The sequence below is a fragment of the Vicugna pacos genome, chromosome 18, assembly GCF_048564905.1.
Source record: "Vicugna pacos chromosome 18, VicPac4, whole genome shotgun sequence".
NCBI classification, from domain to species: Eukaryota; Metazoa; Chordata; class Mammalia; order Artiodactyla; family Camelidae; genus Vicugna; species Vicugna pacos.
In genome coordinates, this window is record NC_133004.1 from 12,759,409 (window position 1) to 12,778,996 (window position 19,588).

Consider the following 19,588-nt stretch of genomic DNA (forward strand, 5'->3'; position numbering starts at 1 on the left):
TAAAGTGCATATCTTGTAGACAAAATATAGTTGGATCATTCTGTCAGTCTTTGTCTTGATTGGAAAGTTTAATCCGTTTACATTTAAAGTAATTAGTGATAAGGAGGGACTCATTCTGTCCACTTGCTGTTTGTTTTCTGTATACCTCATGGCTTTTTTGTCCCTCATTCCCCGTGTTTAGTTTTGTTTTTGTCATGATTGTTCAGGTTCCTTTCCCATTTCCTTTTGTGTATGTTCCATAGCTGTTTTCTTCGTCATTACCATGACTACATCTAACCACCTAAAATTACTTTGAATAATTTGAAGTTATATCAGCTTAACTTTAGTAACATGCAAAAACTCTGCTCCTTTACAGCCCCACCCCCACTCCTTTATACCTCTTTGTACATTGTGTGCCCCCAACCACAAACTAATAGTTCCTTTAAATGCTTTAGTCTCTTAAATGATGTAGAAAACAAAATGTGGAGTTACAAACCAAAGTTACAAGTAATACTGGCTTTTAGACTAGGTTGTTAATTGGGCCTGACTATGGCTGGGTTTTTGCCAAGCAAGTGTGAAAGAGGGGCAGTGGAATCAAGGATGCGCGGAAGGGAGTGATTTATCATCCCCGCCCTCGGAATCAATGCTGGGAAAGGTGGGGGCTTGGCAAGAATATGTAAGGAGGACAGGGTTTTAAAAGATGACAGGTTACAGGCCTGACGAATTTGAAGAGTTGTTGCTGTGCGGGCACTAGAGTGAGGTGCTGGGAGGGCAGAGAGGATCAGTGCGGAGAATCTGCAGTTGGGGTTTGGAGGTGGTGCAGCGACGCTGCGGCGTCAGTCTAGAAGAGCGGCAGGTGGCCCGGGGTAGGGGGGAGGCCCTGCAGAGGGAGCCGCTCACAGAGCCAAGACAATGTAGGGTGTGGCTGGGGTGTGCGGAGGGGCCCAGGAGTGAGGCAGGAATCATCAGTGAGTGAGAAGCAGCTCAGAGGTCAACAGATGAGGCCAAGCCCAGGGGTAGAGGGGAGATGGCATGAGCTTCAGAGGAACTGATGTTTTTAAAGAGGCAAATTAGCTTGAAGCAGGGGAATTGAGAATTAGGAATATGGATTAAGGGAGAATAAAAAAGACAGCCTCTACTCGGGAAGCTCAGGTGAATACTGTCCTGGGGAGACAGCTGGGCTTGGAGATGGCAGGGAAGCTGGGAGACTTCACTGAGGACAGGTCGAGGATTTCAGGAAGTCTATTCAGTACGTACTGGAAGTGAGAGAGGGGAGACTGGGACAGATCAGTGTGGCTAAGACCACCCAGGCTGTGGGCACAATGGAACAGCCCTCTGTTTCTCCTCCACCTTGAGGCTGGGGGACCCCGGGCCCACATTCAACCTGTACTAAGTTTTGTCATCTGTTCAGGTACGGGATACACAGTACAGGCTGGCAGAGGAGTAGCAAGCTGGAGGCTGCACAGTGCAGGGCGCAGTGCTGTCCATGCACACGTCTCAAAAACCAGTGTTGGTCCCACCCCTTCTCCCATTTTATCAGTGGCCTTCCCCCGGCACTGGGCTCAGGGCTCTGCAGGACACCCTCTGTGGGACCCTGGGCAGAAACCACCCAGGATTAGATGTTACGACTTTTATATACTGACCTTATGCCTGGGCTCTTATCCTGAGAGCTTTTTTTCTCCTTAGTAATCATAATCAGGTTTAAAAGGTTAAATACCTTGCTGTAGGGTCTGAATTTTTAAGTCAGTGTAATTTGGGGGTGGGGACAGTGTGGCATTTTTTTTCTCATCCTTCATGTCACAGCTGAAAGGTCACTTCTGCCAAGAGAATCCCTTGGTCTTGCCACATGGTTCCCAATGGGGGGACCATGCCTCACTCCTGGGGCATGTGGTCACATCTGGAGACGTTTCTGGTGTCGCAACTGAATGGGTTCTCCTGGCATCTAGTGGACAGAGGCCAGTGATGCTGACCCTCATACAGTGCACGGGACAGTCCCCACCGTGCAGAATCCTCCAGCCCCCAGGGCCAGCAGTGCTGAGGGTGAGAAACCCCGGCCTGGACAGTTTAAAGCAGATCATCTCTCTAAGCCCTGCTTACCCCGTCACGGTGCTTGCCGCGGTCTGTAACTGGCTGGATGGCTGACAAAAAAATGTCTGTGTCACATTTTATTGTCACTCTGCCTTACTTGGAGTGTAACCCCAAGGTGGCAGGGGTCTTTTCTGTCTTGGTCACTGCTGTATGCTCAGTGCCTGGCATGATACCTGGTATACAGTAGGTGCCCAATAACTGTTTCTGAGGGAATGAATAGGAACCTATAATGAGGGTTCTTTTTTCCTGTACAGAATTTTGATTCTGCATCTCCAGTTAATGCAGACCTGCCTAGTAACTCAGACTAGGACTTTGCTCCACTTCAAATAAAACTGACGTTCGTCCAGTCGGGGTAACTGGGGGAAATGGTGAGCGACCTTCTGGGAGTCTGCACAGCGCATATATCGGGAGTTCACCTGATCCCTAATTGCTGAAAAGGAACTGAGACAGAGACCATTAACCAAGTATCTAACTTATAAAATGTCACCGTTTTTATTTTGTCGCTGTAAAGAGGTGTATCTCAAACCAGATTGTAACAAAATTACCACAGCTTATTCCAAAAGAAAATTTTAATACAAGAGATTTTAGAAAATTAAACACATTTGTTTAAAAATTCTACCGTGTAAACCTTAACAGAAGAGGGTGGTTAGGATAACACTACATGTTTCAGAGCGAATCTGCAGGCTTCTAGGCCTCGTTTACATACAGACGGGGGACTAGACTCCAGCTGTGTCGCCCTGTGACCTCCCCCCACAGTCACTGGAACCCGATCGTGGGGGACTCCGGCTGGGCCCAGGGCCTCCGCCGGGGACTCCCGTGGCACCTGCAGTCAAAAGACCCCCTCCTGCAAGAAGTCAGCATCTGGTGAGTTAAGCCAAGTGTTCTACCAACAGGCTGGGCCAGGGCTGGGGGAGCTGAGGCTGCAGGGGTGAAGACATTCCTTCTAGGATGAATCCTAGGTAATAAAAAGTCCTAATTATCTCCACCGCCCACTCCCTGCTGGCGCCGCCCGCCCTCCAGCTCATCTCTGAGGGGTTCACAGCTCCGGCTGCAAACGTGTGAGCCGCCATCTCGTATCCTTCCATGGCCCCCTTGCAGCTCTTGCCAAGGTGCCTCCCCTGCGGCTTCAAGTGGCGGCTTCCTGCCTCGTAGCTGGCGAAGGCGGGAAGCAGACCTGACCGGATGCAGGGGCAAGGGGGGGCCTGGGCGGGCAGCTAGTGGTTTTCGATGATGACGGCAAAACTTTCACGTGCCACTGAACCCCTGGACCTCAAGACACTCCTGAATCCAGCATGTTCTATGGGGGGAGGGTGCTCATCATTGCGGTGGGCTCAACTGTCTTTCAGGCAAGCCGGATTTTTTTTTTAAACTCTTTAGAAACTGGGGAGGTAAGGAAACACTGAATGTGGGTGTTAGGATTCAGAGACGAAAGTAAGGGCTCCCTGACGGAACCGAGAACCAGCGACACCCAGCTGGCCGCGGCCATGGGCGTGGCCGAAGGGAGGGGGCGGGACCCCGGCGGCGGCGGCGGCGGCCAACTGAGCAGGCGCGTCTCGGGAGCCGCCGGTCTGCCCAGCGCACGGAGCACGAGCTCGCGAGCCTCCACCTTCGCTTCTGTTGATCCAGTAGCTGGAGTTTTAGTTTAGAGACAAGCAAGATCACAGGTTATCAAAACATGAACGTTTGGCACAGGAATGTTAGATAAAATGTACGGTGCTACAATGGTGCCAAACAAGCAGAGAAGCCGACATCAGGTTTAATGAAACAATGGGCATATTCTGAAAAACGATCATTGCCAAAAGCCCTACCTGTGAGCAGATGCCTGCTGGCCGGGAGTGCCCTCTGTCCCCCGAGGCACAGACTCAAAGGCCCAGCGTGTGTGTGTCTGTGCCCCAGGAGGAACACTGAGACGCAGTCAAAACAATTATTGCCTTGGGGGTGGGAGCTGAGCGTGACTGCTCCTTCTAGAAGGCCCGTCAGCCAGTCTGATGCTCTCCGGCAGGTCCAGCTGCGGCTGAGGTCCAGCCTGGTCTCTGCCTTGGCTACCCGCCCAGGCAAGATGGTGACTTTGGAGGAGAGCGGCCCTCCTGCCTGGCTGAGGAATGGAGGAAGGGTTCTGGAGGGGACTGGTTGGGAGAGGCCTGCTGGGACCCCAGGGACCAGGGCCTGGCCTCCACACAAGGGGGCCCGCTGGCATCCCTGGGCTGCACCCCGACAGGAAGGTGAGCAGGTGGGCAGATCGCCCCAGGAGGAACCGAGAGAAGGAGGCGGTCGCTGACCTGCCCTGGGCTCAGAGCCCTGGTCCTGGGTCTCGGAAGAAGTAGCTGCTTCATGTTATCTGGGCAGGCCGGCTGGTCTTCCCGCCAGGGCCTGGGCCCCAAACCTGGGGGTGCATTCTTGACTCTCCAGGCCCTGGTGCCGCATTATCAGCCCCACGATGCAAACAGCTTTGATCGCCTGTTTTAAAGGCCCCGCCCAGCCTGGCACTGCTGGGAAGTCGGTGGTCATCGAAGAACGCATCTTCCTGGGCTCGGAGCCATGCAGCAGGGCCCTGCGCTGTGTGACAAGCCCCTGCCCACACATCCGGGCCCAGGTCCCTCCCTCTCAGCGTTCCGGCCTCTTTGGGGTCTCACAAGGTGGTATCGCGTCTCTACAGCTCAGTCAGGTGCTCCTTTTTGTAACCAGGAAGCCTGGATGGGCCTGGTGATGGTGCTAAAGGCGACCACCAGGGGAGTGACAGCCACCACCGGGTAGCCAGGAGCCGGTCTGAAGGGCTGGAGTCTCTGTCCGGCTGCGGGAGGGGTGGCTGAGCAGGTTCCCAGCCTCCGACCTCCCTTCCTGGGAGCGTTGGTCCTCTCTTTTCAGGGAGACATCCCTGCCCAGCCCTGCTTTTCATGGGTTGGGGAACAAGCAAGATGATGGCAGATGGGCCCTGCTGAGGTGCTGCCCTTTTCTTGCTGGCACAGCTCCTGAGCAGACAGCCGGGCAGTGGCCGGGGACTCTTCCTTTAGTACAGGTGTGGCGCTGGGGGCTCCTCTCTGAATGGGGAGAATTTCCTCTCTCAGATGCCAACTTTGGAGGCACCAAAGAATCTTCTAACCAGCTTAAGGAGACAGAAGCAATGTCCACTTGTCCTTTCTACGGGGCTCTCTCCCCTTGGTGGCTCGGGGCGGGTGGAGGACATCTCAGCCTCTGAATTGGACCTGGGTTGAAGGGCAGACGATGACACGTCCTCAGGAGGTGGCGTTTTGTGCACCAGATCTCAGCCTGGACCTTGGCGTTTTATTCTCTTTCTTGACGAACTGGGGCCTCTGCCCCTTCTAAGTCCGCCCTGCCACCGTGGAGAGCTGGGTGGGAGTATTTTGAGCAGCTGGATGGACTGAGTCATTGCAGGACACGCGTGGGCTTCCAAAGTTAAGGCTTTGAGGCGGTGCTGTGATGTGCATGTCACGTGCGAATCTGAGCTAAAATCCGAGGGAGGGGTCTGTGTGCTAAAGACCAGGTCGAGGTTTTTGCATGATGACAAAAATGGGGGTACAGATAGCAAGCAGCCTGGAGGGTCCGGGGGTGCCCAAGAACATGGTTTTACAGTCCACATTTTGGGAGATCAGGGCAAGTTTTCTGTGAATAATCTTTAAGAAATGGAGAGGCAGGCAGAGTTTCTCCTCTGTAAGTACAGGCTGAGACGTGCTTGTCCGCCATAGCTCTGGGCACCTTCTGTTGTGGTCGCTCTGTTTCACTCCCTGCGCAGAATGTCAGAGCCGGTTCCTGGCGGGGCGGGTGGAAGTGAGGTCAGATTCACACGCAGATGTGTTTTGGCGGATCAGGTACCAGAAAAGGCTGGTTGATCAGAACCTCGAGCCCTGGGAATGTCGGGGGGTTCTGTTCCGTGTCTCGTACACAGAGGCGACAAATTGGGTGCAGAGTCTGCTGGGCCAGCCCGCCACCTGGTGTCAAAGTGACCACTGTGGAAGGACCCAAATGTGGGGGCAGGGCTCTGGAGCAGGGCTCTGGCGCAGCTGGAGTTTTCAGAGGGTCCCGGAGGATGATTTGGCCCAGGAGGGCTCTGTGTTCACGGCCAGTCTGCACTGTGGGACTTGGGATTCAAGCGGAGTGTGTGTGGATTCAAGCGGAGTGTGTGTGTAGTGGAAATACCTCGGCAAAAGGGCCCCAGCCACACGCACTCCCGCGCCCATCCGTGGAGAACGGCAGGCTCGTTCGCTCGCGTGGGTCCGGCTCACCTGGTAGAATGTCCCCTCAGAAGTTCCTCAGGCCTCCGCGAGTCTCCAGAGGGCTGTGCGTGAGGCATTTCTGCTCTACTTAACTGCTCTGACAAGGTTCCCTCTGGCTGACGGGGGAAGACACAGCGGATTCCTTCCAGTTCACCACTGGGGAAGGGCTCAATGCTTACCCAGGGTCGCTCGCCAACTTGTAAGGTGATGAGTTGAAACAGTTCCAGGCAGAGCCCACAGTCAGCTTTCTACTGACCACCTTTCACATGTGTTTACATCATTAATTCCCCTACGACTCTAGCCTCTTCGGGTCAAACTTCTCCCTATGTAGTCAGTGTCCCCCAGAAAATGTCTCTCTTCATTACTGCAGGAGCGCTTGTCAGGGCGGGAGACAACTTCATGATTCTGGATGTTAAAACTGGCCGAACAGCTCTGGGCCCGAGAGGCGACCTGACGTGGGAGTGTCGGAGGGGCCTCCTGCTCCCACCTGCCAAGGGGCCCGGCTCTGAGGCGGCAGGAATCCACCTCGGGGGCACACAGGGCCCTGTTCCCACGAGAGGAGGCTGTGTTGCAAATCTGTGTCTTTAGGGGACAATCATGATCTATGTGGAGTGGATGCTGTGTCCAAGTTCACCGAGAGCCACGCTGAGCTCCACAGAGCCCTGGAGCCAGGCCCCCCTGTAGTGCCTCCTGGAGTCTCTCACAGCCTCGAGGCCTCTCCTCTTGGCTGTCAAGGCCCAGGCCACCGATTCTGGGCTAACCCAGGGCTCTCCGCCCAGGGTCACCAGGTGCACAGGGGCCTGGGTGGCCCCAGGTTTCCTAAATGGAGGAACCATAAGGAGGTAGGGGAAGTTCTCCAAGAACCACAGTTCAGCATCACTGACGGCTCCTCCTCACAAAAGCTATGGGGCTGTCCCCATGAAGCATGGCAGCAAGAACTACTGTCCACTGGCGGGGAGGGCCTGCAAAGGAACAAGCCCCCACCCAAACCCTCCACGTCCCTGGGCTGCAGCAGGCCATTCATTAAGAAGAAAAGGGTAACAGTCATTCGACTTCCCACGTGGGGAAGAGGCAAGGGGTGGTTTCTGAATGAACCTTCTGACCAAATGAAACATCAGACTTGTGCATCTCCACCAGGGCACTCCGTGCCCGACCTGGCGCCCACCCCACCGCTGGCCCCTGAGCTGGAGGAAGGGGAACGGAAAGCCCTCGCTGCCCAGGGCAGGGCCAGGGGAGAGCGGCGCCCGCGGGTCGGAGTCCGTCCAGCGAGGACGCCCGGCTCTCACACTGCCCAGTTTAATCAGGGTGTCATGTGACTGGTGGGGAAGGTGTGCTCTCTGGGGTTCACCGGGCGGACAGGGTCGTCACTCCGGGGTGGGGGCGGCTGGCGCAGCACGTAGGGCCCGAGTCTGGGATGCCGCCGAGGTCAGAGGTCGCCGCTCTGGGGCTCCACGTTGCGGGTCTCCCTGGGGTGACCCCGGGACAGCTTGGGGAAGCGGGGTGCCACTTTGGGCCGGCTGTTCTTGTTCAGCGGTTCTCCAGGAGGGGTAATGTCGCTGTAAGACAGAGCGGGGAGAATCGGGTTAAGTCAGGGGGTCCAAGCAGCATGGAGATGTGGGAGTCCATATTGTCACGGAGACCGTGTCCTGCAGTGGTATCTGGCATGGCTGTGGGGCCACAGGGCTGGACCCTCTTTTCGGGCCATGAAAGAAGTTACCAGCCCTGGCTTTCTTCTCCCCATTTTTACTTGTCTTCCAGCCAAGGTACGTTTTAAAGCCAAAGGAAAAAAATGCGTTGGAGAATATTGCGTTTAAAGTCTAGAAGAAGCATGAACCCAGGAGAGGGGATGCTGATGGTGCTGATCCTAAGAGAATGATCAGGATGTCAGTCAACGCCTAACTGTGAGGGCGTTCACCACAGCACCGGGTGGGAAACAGCTTACGTGTCTAAGATGGGGGGGGTCACTGATGTCAGTTCTAAAACACCATCACCATAGACAGCAGGAGCCATTCAACACGGGGACATGGCGTGATGTGTGAGGCCAGGAGGCGCCCTGCCCGTAGTGACCAGAGTCTTTCGGGCCCCGGAGGAGCGGGCTCCTGGGAGAGCCCAGGAGAGGTTGGGGCCTGGCTGGCGTGAGGGGACAGTTACCAGTCAGCAGGGCCAGGATGCCCGCACCTACGGTGTCGGGTATAGGGCCGGGGATAAGGGTGGGGCCTCTGAGCCAGAACGCCCGCAGGTCCTGCCGCTAACTCACTGTTTCCTTGGGCAAGTACCTCAGTGGCTTTGAGCCGTGGCTTCCAGGCTGGAATAAAGGTAGAATTAATTTGAGTGTTGCAGGGATCAAGCTGATGCCTGGCTAGAGTCACCGGTCAAAAAACAAGAGCTGTGTTGCCAGAACCCATGCTCGACACTGAGGAGGGTACAGAGGTTAATGTGAGTTTGAACCCACCATCTCACCGGGTACGGGCAGGACTAGGCAGACCCCTGGAGCACATCATGACAGTGGAGCACAGTAGATGCTTTGGGGGTAAACACCAAGTATTCTGGGCTGGGCACAGGGTGTGGGTCATTGGGGTAATCAGGGAGGGCTTCCTGGAGGAGGAAGAGCAGGAGCTGTGAAAGAGGAGCAGAAGTGAGTTGGATGGTTGGCTGGGAGAAGAGCCCTCTAGATGTGAAGGCAGAAGGGCCCTGTGGTGGGACGGGTGGGCCTGGAGCTGGGCAGATGTGGTGCAGCTACTTCACTGTCCTGGAGACAGGATGTCCCTCAGCGGTGGAGTGAGGAACTACTAGGATGCTGTTTGTCAGCAGGCCTAGCCCGGCACCTGGGGACCCTCTTCAGGGCACAGACTAGGGGGCTGGCGACAGTCCCTTAGAACAGTGCTGGGCATGGGGGACAGCAAGCAGTGACAGGGAGCTGAGCCGTGTTGGTGGCGAGGATGCACAGGGTAGGACTCGGGCGGAGGCTGCGGCAATAATTCCTAGAAACACAGGAGGGGAGGAGGTGGCGGTGAGGCTGCTGGAGGATGGGTGTAGATGGGGACACAGCGAGTGGATGTCAGCTGCAGAAAGTCCAGGGGAAGCAGGAGGCCACAGTAACTATCAGGTGGATCAACAGGTCTGGTTCTGCTGAAAGAGCTGAGCAGGAGAGGAGCGTGAAGAGTCACTGGCATAGATAAGGCCGAACCACACGGAACTTCCCTTCTCATAGGTCAAAAACTAATATTTCTATACGCTTGTTGGCCATTTGTGTGTCTTCTTTGGAGAAATGTCTCTTCAGGTCTTTAGCCCATTTTTTAATAGAAGGGATGCACACCACAACCACGGTAAGGGATCACCTCACACCTGTCAGGACGGCTATCATTTAAGACGCCAAGGGTTGGTGAGGCCGCGGAGAACGTGGGCCCCCTGCACACTGTTGGTGGGAGTGTAAAATGGTACAGCGGCTGGGGAGAACAGTATCGGGGGGGCCTCAAAAATTACAAATAGAACCACCCGATGGTCCAGTAACCCTCCCTCTGGGTATTCATGCCAAACAGAAATCAGGGTCTGGAAGAGACAGGTGCATGCCCACGTTCAGCACAGCACTAGTCACAAAAGCAAAGATGTGCAGACAACGTACATTTCCATGAATGCATCCGAAAAAGCCCCCCCAAAGACAGTGGTCTATCCATACAACGGAGTATTATTCAGTCTTAAAAAAGAAGGAAATTCTGACATATGTGACAACAAGGGTGAATGCTGAAGACAGTATGCAAAGTGAAATAAACCAGGCATGAGGACATTACTGTATGATTCCACTTGTAGGAGGCACCTGAAAGGTCAGACTCAGAGAACCAAAGACCAGAATGGTGGTTATTAGATGCTGGGGGAGGGGCAAGAGGGGAGTTATTAACCAACGTGCATGACGATGTTTCAGTTAAGATGAGTTCTAGAAACCTGTACAACATATTGTCAACATAAGGGCCATGCTCTTAACCAACCGCACATGGTTTACCAGCAGCATCCAAAAGCATGGGATTGTGTATAAGTATTTACTTAGAGGAGGCAGGGGTCTGGGGTGGATGGAGGAAAAGATAGGGATGCTCTGAATGCGAAGGGCACCTGGGATCTTCCCTGGGTCCCCTCCCTCTAAGAGAGAGCCAGGGCCAAGGCCACGTGCACCCCAGGACTGAGGTCCATCAGCAGAGCCTAGGGCTGTGCACAGGTAGCTTCCAGGAAAGGTCTCACGTTTACAAGGACAGCCCTAAATAATACACTAGGGCTCAGTGCAGCCACCACATCTCACGTCCTCAGACTCCAATTCTCATCGCTCACAGCCTTTGTTAGCCGCTGACTCCCTGCTTTGTGCACTAGTGAGACCTAGAGGAAGATGGTGCCCTTTCTTACCCAGCCCCACAGAGAGAAATCAGGCCCCTGAGAAGCTCTTTGCTCCAGCTGGCATTTTTATAACAAAGTGGGCTTGTGGCTCTTGGTCTGGGCAGGAGCGGAACCAGGGAGCATGGTAAAATTACGGTCCTGATCCGCCCGATTAGTTTTAATGCAGACGCTACGTCTACCCCAATTTTGCAGGAGTGGAGGCAAGAAAGGCCCCACTTCCACCATAAGAATGGATTTCCTAAGGCTGCATGGAATAATATTTAAAGTCAGAAAAGCTGGTGCCTTCAGTCAGACACTTTAGGACCTTGGGGGAAGATATACAACCTCCCCGAGACTCAGTTTTCCGATCTGTGAAAAGGGGATAACACTGGCCCTGCCTACTGTTCATACGTCATTCAACACATATTGAGTCTGTTACCAACAGGAATGGATTTGGCTCTTTCAAGGCCCCAAGATCACTAAAATAAAGATGCAAAGGCTGGCAAGCCAAATCTTAAGAACTTTGATGGTAGAGGCATCGGTATATCAAGGGAAGAGGGCAGAGGCTGTTCAAAGATTTCACAAACTACAGAAATACACCACGCGACCTCCCATTCCTCTTTCCAACGCAACTCAAGTCTTACATCTGACCTGGGGGGATGGGGCTGGAGGCAGAGGAAGGACCCTCTCTGAAGAGACCAGTCTTTCCGGAACACAGGCCCTAACACTCTGCAGAGATAGGAGAGAAACGGGTGTTTGGCAGGGATGTTTGGAGGCTGCTTAAAGAAATAAGTGAGCAAATAGGTGGATGTTTGGCCTTAAGGTATGTCTGTGAACAAGGGCAGAAAAATCGTGGACATCCTGCAATGAAGACCAAACCACAGCTTCCCTGGAGATCAAAGCAGGAGTCTATTTCTACCTTCAAGCTGCTCAGACCGGGGTGAGGGTGGCGGAGGGAGAGAGGGCCAAATAAAGGAGCAGACGGAGACTACACAGCATGAGAGCCGGGGGCGGGGCGGGTCCCAGGGGCGGAGAAAGGCTCAGCGGAGGGCCGGGAAGGAAAGGGCCGAGTCTGCCAGGCAACGCAGGCCCCAAGAAGGCCTCGAGGTGACACAGACACGCCCGCTCTGTGGGTTTTACAAAACGCTCCTCCGGAGGTGTGCACGCAGCCTGTGGTGAGACCACATGACGGCAGCAGAACTCAGCACATTAGGTTGCTAAACTTGCCACCTAAATAATGCACATGAACACAACCCAACTACCCTCGCTTTGCACGGCCACCGACACTAACATGACGGTAATAAAATTATAAAATCTCAGAATATAAGCCACTGCTTTGAGGACACACTGCACTTAGGTTAGGGGCGATCTTACTACAGTGCTGTCCATTCTCCACTTGGAGGGCACGCCCTCTGGGCTGGGTTCCAGCCCCACAAACAGGACGTCACCGTCAACAGTCCGGGTGATCCTGAAGCCCCTCTGGTACCAAGGTCAGTGATGGAGGTGGCGGCCGCTTTGGTGCCCACGGTCACCCCGCCCAGAGCTGTGATCAGACCATGCAAACAATGTTTCCCAGATTCTACTTTTATCATCTTTTATGCTTTCCACTGCCCCCCCCCATATTTCCTATGTACTGTTCAAGATTTGTCTTTACCTTTATCTTTAGGTTACTTTGGCCTATACAAAAATATCCATAAGCATGGATTTAATGCATATTACTTAATTTTTAAAATTCCTATATATCACCCCGGGTTCAATTGCCACCTCCAATACTGAGTGAGTGTTCTCTCCTTCAAAATGTGTGTGCTTGGCAACAAGGATAAATCTCAGAATTATGCTAGATGACAGAAGCCGGGCTCAAAGGCTACACTCCATCTGATTCCACTCATGTGACATTCTGGAAAAGGGAGACACGGCAGCGGGCGCCCGGGGGCTGACTACGCAGGGGGCACTAGGGAATGCCAGGGGCCGGACAGGCTGTTCTGTATCCTGGTGGGGGTGGTGACGTGACTCCACGTATTTATCAAAACTCACAGAACTATGTAATAAAGGCAAATTTTGCCACATACAAATTTTACTTCAGTCTCAATAAACTTGACTGAGAAAGGCTTTTTTTTTTAAGTCTCTGCTTCTTCAGCAGGAATGAGCACCTCTCATTCACTCTGGGTCTCCCAGGAGACAGTGACCTCGTCCCCTTCCCTGGCTAGACTGTCATTTACAAGCTGACTACCTGGACTGGTCACTGACGCTCCCTGGGACTGTAAGAAGAGGTCACATCACAGTAAAATCAAGGGGGTAAAGCATCTGAACAGCCACTTCTCCAGAGACAAGGTGCCCATGACCCATCAGCACATGCCAGGATGCTCAGCGCCATCAGCGGTCAGGAAATGCGTTATCAACACCACGGTGAGACACCCCGTCACCCCTACTAGGACGGCTGCTAGCAAAAAGACAATAAAGAATGCAGGTGAGGAGGTGGGGAAGTCAGAAGCCCCTGCACTGCTGGAGGGACCGTTAAATAGTGCAGCTTTGGAAAACAGTCTGGCAGCTCCTCTGATGATAAAACACAGAGTTACCCTAGGACCTGGCATCTCTACTTCTCAGCATAGACCCAAGAGAAATGGAAACACATCCACACGGAAACGAGCACGTGAATGTTGCAAGAGCATCGTTCACAACAGCCAGAAAGTACAAACCACTCAAGTGTGGGTGGGAGGAAGGAGAACCAAACTGTGGTCCACCCATAAGGTGGAATATTACTCAGCCAGAAAAAGATCGAAGCCCTGATACAGCTGACGGTGGCAGAATATTCCACCCCCTCCCCAAAATGCTGCCCTGCATACTGACAATTTTAGGGTTTAAGGCACTTGAAAAGCAGCAAATGCAAGTAAACAATCTGACCTTCCCCCTTCTTTTCCCCTCTGAAGCAGGAGATGAAGTTCCCATGTGAAAGATGTCTTTCCTCCCTGTACCAGAAGGAAAGTAACATTCTTATCACTGAGGACGAGGAGACAAGGCAGAGAGACTTCTGTACAAATGGATTTTGTTAAAAAAAAATTGCCTTCCTTTGTTCTCCTCATATAATTAAGTTACTTTTCCACAACTAACTCTCTCTGTTCAACCCGATATAAAATCAGGTCAGAGAAGAGAAGGAAGGTTTGGCCGGGCCATGGCTTTGGGTTGTCACCTCCTTATGAGGCTCCAGTCTCACGTGACACCTCTGTAAACATGGTTTATGTCTTCTGTGGTTCCGTCTGAAGTCATTTTGATTCAGGCCCAACTGAAAAACCCTGAGGGAGGTGAGAGAAAATGTTGCCTCCTCCCTGAGCTACAGCATGGATGGACCTTGCAAATACTGTGCTGAGAAATGCTAGACTCCAAAGTCCCCATATCATGGTTCAGTTCGTGTGCACACCCACAACAGGGCAATCCTTAGAGACAGAAAGCAAACATGTGGTTGCTTGCAGCAAGGGAGATGTCGGCTTTCTTTCCCAAGTGATGAAAATGTACTAAAACTGACTGGTGGTAATTGTTGCAGGTATCTGTAAATATATTAAAAAGTATTGATTTGTGTGCATTTAAGATGGGGTGAATTGTACGGTATGTGAACTCAATAAGGCTGTTTTAAAAATGGCACTTTCATGAACACAACTATGGCTGATAAAAGAATTTGGCAAGGCAGCAGGATACAAGATTAACATACAAAAATCAGTTGCATTTCTTTAGACTAACAATGAATTAGCAGGAAAAGAAAGTAAAGAAACAATCCCTTTTAAAATTGCATCCAAAACAATAAAATACTTAGGAATAAATCTGAAAGGAGATGAAAGACTTATACATGGAGAACTACAAAACACTGATTAAGGAAATTAATGATGACTCAAAGAAATGGAAAGATATCCCATGCTCTTGAATTGGAAGAATCAGTATCATTAAAATGGCCATAGTACCCAAAGCAATCTACAGATTTAATGTGATCTCCATCAAATCACCCAGGACATTTTTTTACAGAACTAGAATAAACAATCCTAAAATTTATATGGAATCACAAGAGACCCAGAATTGCCAAAGCAGTACTGAAGAAAAAGAATGAAGCTGGAGGAATAACCCTCCCAGACTTCAGACAATACTACAGAGCTACAGTAATCAAAACAGCATGGTATTGGCATAAAACAGACATATGGATCAATGGAACAGAAAAGAGAGCCCAGAAATAAACCCACAGATCTATGGTCAATTAATCTTCGACAAAGGAGGCAAGAATATACAATGGAGAAAAGACAGTCTTTTCAGCAAGTGGTGTTGGGAAAACTGGACAGCAGTATGTAGATCAATGAAGTTAGAACACTCCCTCACACCATACACAAAAATAAACGCAAAATGGCTTAAAGACTTAAATGTAAGACAAGACACAAGAAATTTCCTAGAAGAAAAACATAGGCAAATCATTCTCTGACATAAATCTTAGCAATGTTCTCCCAAGGCAGTCTACCCAGGCAACAGAAATAAGAGCAAAAATAAATAAACGGGACCTAATTAAACTTACAAGCTTTTGCACACCAAAGGAAACCATAAGCAAAACAACAACCTACAGAATGGGAAAAAATATTTACAAATGATGCGACTGACAAAGGCTTAATCTCCAGAATATATAAACAGCTCCTACAACTTAATAGCAAAAAAACAAACAACGCAATCCAAAAACGGGCAGAAGACCTAAACAAGCAATTCTCCAATGAAGACATACAAATGGGCAAGAGGCACATGAAAAGGTGCTCAATATCACTAATTATCAGAGAAATGCAAATCAAAACTACAATGAAGTATCACCTCACACCACTCAGAATGGCCATCATTCAAAAGTCCATGAATGATAAATGCTGGAGAGGATGTGGAGAAAAGGGAACCCTCCTACACTGCTGGTGGGAATGCAGTTTGGTGCAGCCATTATGGAAAACAGTATGGAGATATCCCAAAAAACTAAAAATAGACTTACCATGTGATCCAGCAATCCCACTGCTGGGCATATATCCAGAGGGAACTCTTAATTCCAAAAGACACCTGCACCCCAATGTTCATAGCAGCACTATTTACAATAGCCAAGACATGGAAACAACCTAAATGTCCAATGACAGATGACTGTATAAAGAAGTTGAGGCATATTTATACAACGGAATACCACTCAGCTATGAAAAAGAATAAAATAATGCCATTTGCAGCAACATGGAGAATGTCATTCTAAGTGAAGTAAGCCAGAAAGAGAAAGAAAAGTATCATATGATATCACTCATTTGTGGAATCTTAAAAAGAAAAAGAAAGAAAAAGAACACCATGAACTTATCTACAAAACAGAAACAGACTCACAGACATAGTAAACAGTCTTACGGTTACCAAGGGAAAGAGGGTGGGAAGGGATAAAGTTGGGAGTTTGAGATTTACAAATGTTAGCCACCATATATAAAAATAGATTTTAAAAAGGTTTCTTCTGTGTAGCACAGGGAACTATATTCAACATCTTATAATAACCTTTAACGAAAAAGAATATGAAAAGGAATATATGTATGTATATGCATGGCTGGGACACTGAGCTGTACACCAGAAACTGACACATTGTAACTGACTGTATTTTAATTTTTTAAAAAGGCACTTAAAAAAAAAGGGAGGAAGGATGTCACAGGATTGTCTCTGGTAGGTTTGTGTGACACAGCTGAGGAATGACATTCAGCGCTAGGACAGAGCAGGGCACCACAGGGGGTGCTTAGGAAATGTCCCTGTCCTTCACCTGCTTCTGAACTTGGCTTTGGCCAACCTCCAGTGTGGCTCATTCTCCCTCTGAGAAAACTGTCCTCAGGTCATAACTGAGTCCTGTCCTGTCCTTTGGGTCTGGTGCTGCTGGAGTCATTTCTGGGTCCAGCAAGGGACAGTCCTGGAAACCCAGTTCAAACCAGTGGGCAGGAAACCAGGGAGAAAATGACACAGAGTCTGCCTTCCCCAAACCCACAAGATGCCAGCTGTCCTGGGCCATAGGGACTTGCTGTCACAGAGGTGGGGAGCTCTCTGGGGACGCTGTTTCCCCATGGCTGACACATTGCACCTGGCGCTCAGCTCAGCTGGACCTGGGCCCTCAGCTGGAAGGCAGTGGACAAACAGCCACTTGAGACCCGCTGGTTGCCCAGGAGACAGCCCAAGTGTCCCCATCGCGCCTCCCCTCCTCTCCTGCAGGTCTAGGGGACTGGAGCCAAGGCAACGAGCCCTCTCTTCCTGCCTGGTCTTCTATACTGAGACACATTCATCATTACTTCAGAAACTCGCCAGTCTCATCAATCTCTCCCCACTGCTGGCCACCATCCAGGTGCCAAGGGAGGCCACGTCTGTGGAAGCAGCCCCTGCTGGGAGCCCTAGGGAGAACCATTCTTTTTAATAAGCCTCTTGGACACACTGCCATGGCGTCCCCGTCCCCAGCACACAGGTGAAATTGATCCGATGGTCTCAACCACCCGTCAGTGAAAATGACCACGGGGAGAGATCTGCTTTTCATTTCACTTATAAAGTGGCTTTAGACAGCCGGTCAATATTCCATTTGCTGGGAGCTGCCTTTTGCGCTTGGAAGGTGGCTTCGCATGGGCCACGCCTGCTGCTCTGCTGGACCCTGGGACACAGCTGGGGCTGAGCGGCCTTCTGCAGAAGATGTGGCCACTGTTCTCTGGTACCTGGCTCCCTGATGAAGTCTGTGTTTGCAGGAGTTGTGAGAACTGAGCTCTGCCTTCAGGATGTGGAGACCCTGGAGAAGGGCTGCCCTCTCTCCATCTTGTGCCCTCAGGTCTATGGGGTGGGAGGGGGAGGCCTCGCCCTTCCCCCACATCGGGGGCTTGGGGGAGTATGGGAGACGGCGCTGGTCAAGGTGTACCAGGCAATACAGTCTTCGACTTCACTGTATGCACGTCTTCAGGCTCAGGACCGCCTGGTGGAGATCCAGTTCTCCCCACGCACTGCCTGTCACTCCGCTAACATCCAGTAAGATTCCTCCCTGCCAAGTGCATCCGGGGGGTTTGTGGAAGGAGGCCTCTGCAGCATTTCCTCTCTTTCCTGCCCCTTGATTTGACCTGGGTCTGCAGAGTATCACCATCCAGATGTGACCCAGAAGTGGCCCCGGCAGTACCAAGGGTTCTCTGAAGGTAGGACTCTGTCTCGTCCTTCTTTGGGTCCCCAGAGCCCCTGACCCCAAGAGGCACTCAGAGATTTAACTCTTCAGGTGGATTAAAGAAGGCCACTGCTTGTCAAGTCTTGGGCTGAAAACGATACAAGTTCTCACGCGATCTGTACACCAGCCTCGTGAAGGAGGGGCTGCGGTCATCACCTCTGTTTCACAGATGTGGACAGTGAAGGGGAGAGGCTAAGTCACTTGCCCGGGGTCCCCCAAGCGAGTATGAAGCAGAGGCTGGTCTGGGAAGTACAGACTGACCCCAGAGCCCACAACTAGATGACACAGGAGAGCCATAGTCAGGCGGGGGTAAAGAAGAGGGACACAGGCTCACGTGGGGAGAAAGCGGAGCAAATACGCACAGGTGGGAAGAAGGGACGAGAGACAGCTCGGACCCCGCCCTCCGTGGAGGGCCACTGGCAGTGCGGGAGCGCAGGTTTCCCCATTTTCCCTGGGCATTTCTTGTAGTCAGTCTTTCCATATGAAAGGGTTACTTCCTAGATAAACCTCCTTTGAGATCTGATGTCCCTTTAAATCAAGGCACTCTGTGCACGGAATGCCACGGATGTTGGTGATGTGGCCTGGAAGAGAGTGGTGACAGTGATGACGTGTAGCTGTGACAGGTCCGTTTGCCGAGGGCTGGCTGTGTGTCAGGTGCAGGGCTCAGCACTGTTACTGTATCTCTTTCTCCCTCCCATCAACCCTGGGAGGCGAGGATTTTGTTTTAGATGCAGAAACTCAGGAAGTTACTGTGGAGTGTGCCTTCCAGAGCTGCAGGGACCCGTGTGATATCACTCGTGTCCTGTGTGACAGGGCGGGGCACAAGCCCAGGCCCCTCTTCTCATCCTCTGGGCTAAGTGGCAGATGACAGCGTGGCGTCTGCAGAAGAAAGAAGGCCCGCAGGGTTCTGGGGAGATTTAGCAATTTGTGAATTTACTTGCCTTACGTGAGCCTTTCCATGCTCCCCCCAGATCTCTGCAGCTCCTCTCTCATCATCTATTTAAATTTCTTTAATGATCATTATTACCAGGTTCGCCTTGTCATAAGCTGCTGCTTGGAGACCCCCAAGGGACACTTTCACCGGGTTCCTTCCTTCTGCACAGGGATGGTGAGTCCACGCCAGGCGGGCCCGGCCCATGCCACCCAGAGCCTGAGCCAGCCTGGGGCACAGCCCAGCAGGAGTGAGTCTGAGCTGTTTCTCAGGGACTGGATCTGCTTGTAACCAGTGCAGCTGCTCACCTTCCCAGCAAGCTCGGAGAAGACCGAGTTGTCTTCTCCGTCTCCTCTGTCTCCAGTCATGTTGCATTTCCATCCCTATTTGCCCACTGTCTCAGTGCCGCCTCCCTGCACAGCCCGGGTGGGTAGCTCCAGGCAACCGTGATCTTGAAAGGTCTCCCTCCTCTAGCATCACCCCTAGGAAGAACTGCAGTTGTGCACTAAGGATTCAAAAAATCCCAGACAGATCACAGAACCGTGAGTCTGATGTCTGCGACCACACTGGCTGGCACCCCAAGGCCCAGCCCACACCACACAGCCAGCCTTAGAACCATCACCTCTGACCAGGTATAGATAGCTTCTGAAAACAGAAGGCTGATCCCAGCACACTGCCCTGATGACTGCCCCCAGAGGCTGCCCACTGCACTCTGAACAAACCCCAGCTCCTTGCAGCCTGCGGACGAGGCCAGGCTCCCTCCACCAGTGCGGCGCTGCACTGGGCAGGGCCTCGGTA

At 51.9% G+C, this 19,588-nt stretch overlaps 2 protein-coding genes across 2 annotated transcripts in view; one reads left to right on the top strand and one right to left on the bottom strand.

The window, feature by feature from the left end:
- CPPED1 (calcineurin like phosphoesterase domain containing 1) overlaps window positions 1-2,631 on the top strand; it is a 226,309-nt gene extending 223,678 nt beyond the window's left edge. The window contains exon 5 of the mRNA XM_072942175.1: window positions 2,322-2,631. Coding sequence (XP_072798276.1) covers window positions 2,322-2,375 — 54 coding nt within the window. The 3' untranslated portion in view covers window positions 2,376-2,631. The remainder of the gene's footprint in view (window positions 1-2,321) is intronic.
- A 4,948-nt stretch (window positions 2,632-7,579) lies between these two features.
- SNX29 (sorting nexin 29) overlaps window positions 7,580-19,588 on the bottom strand; it is a 478,692-nt gene continuing 466,683 nt past the window's right edge. Inside the window, exon 21 of the mRNA XM_072942171.1 lies at window positions 7,580-7,855. Coding sequence (XP_072798272.1) covers window positions 7,726-7,855 — 130 coding nt within the window. The 3' untranslated portion in view covers window positions 7,580-7,725. The remainder of the gene's footprint in view (window positions 7,856-19,588) is intronic.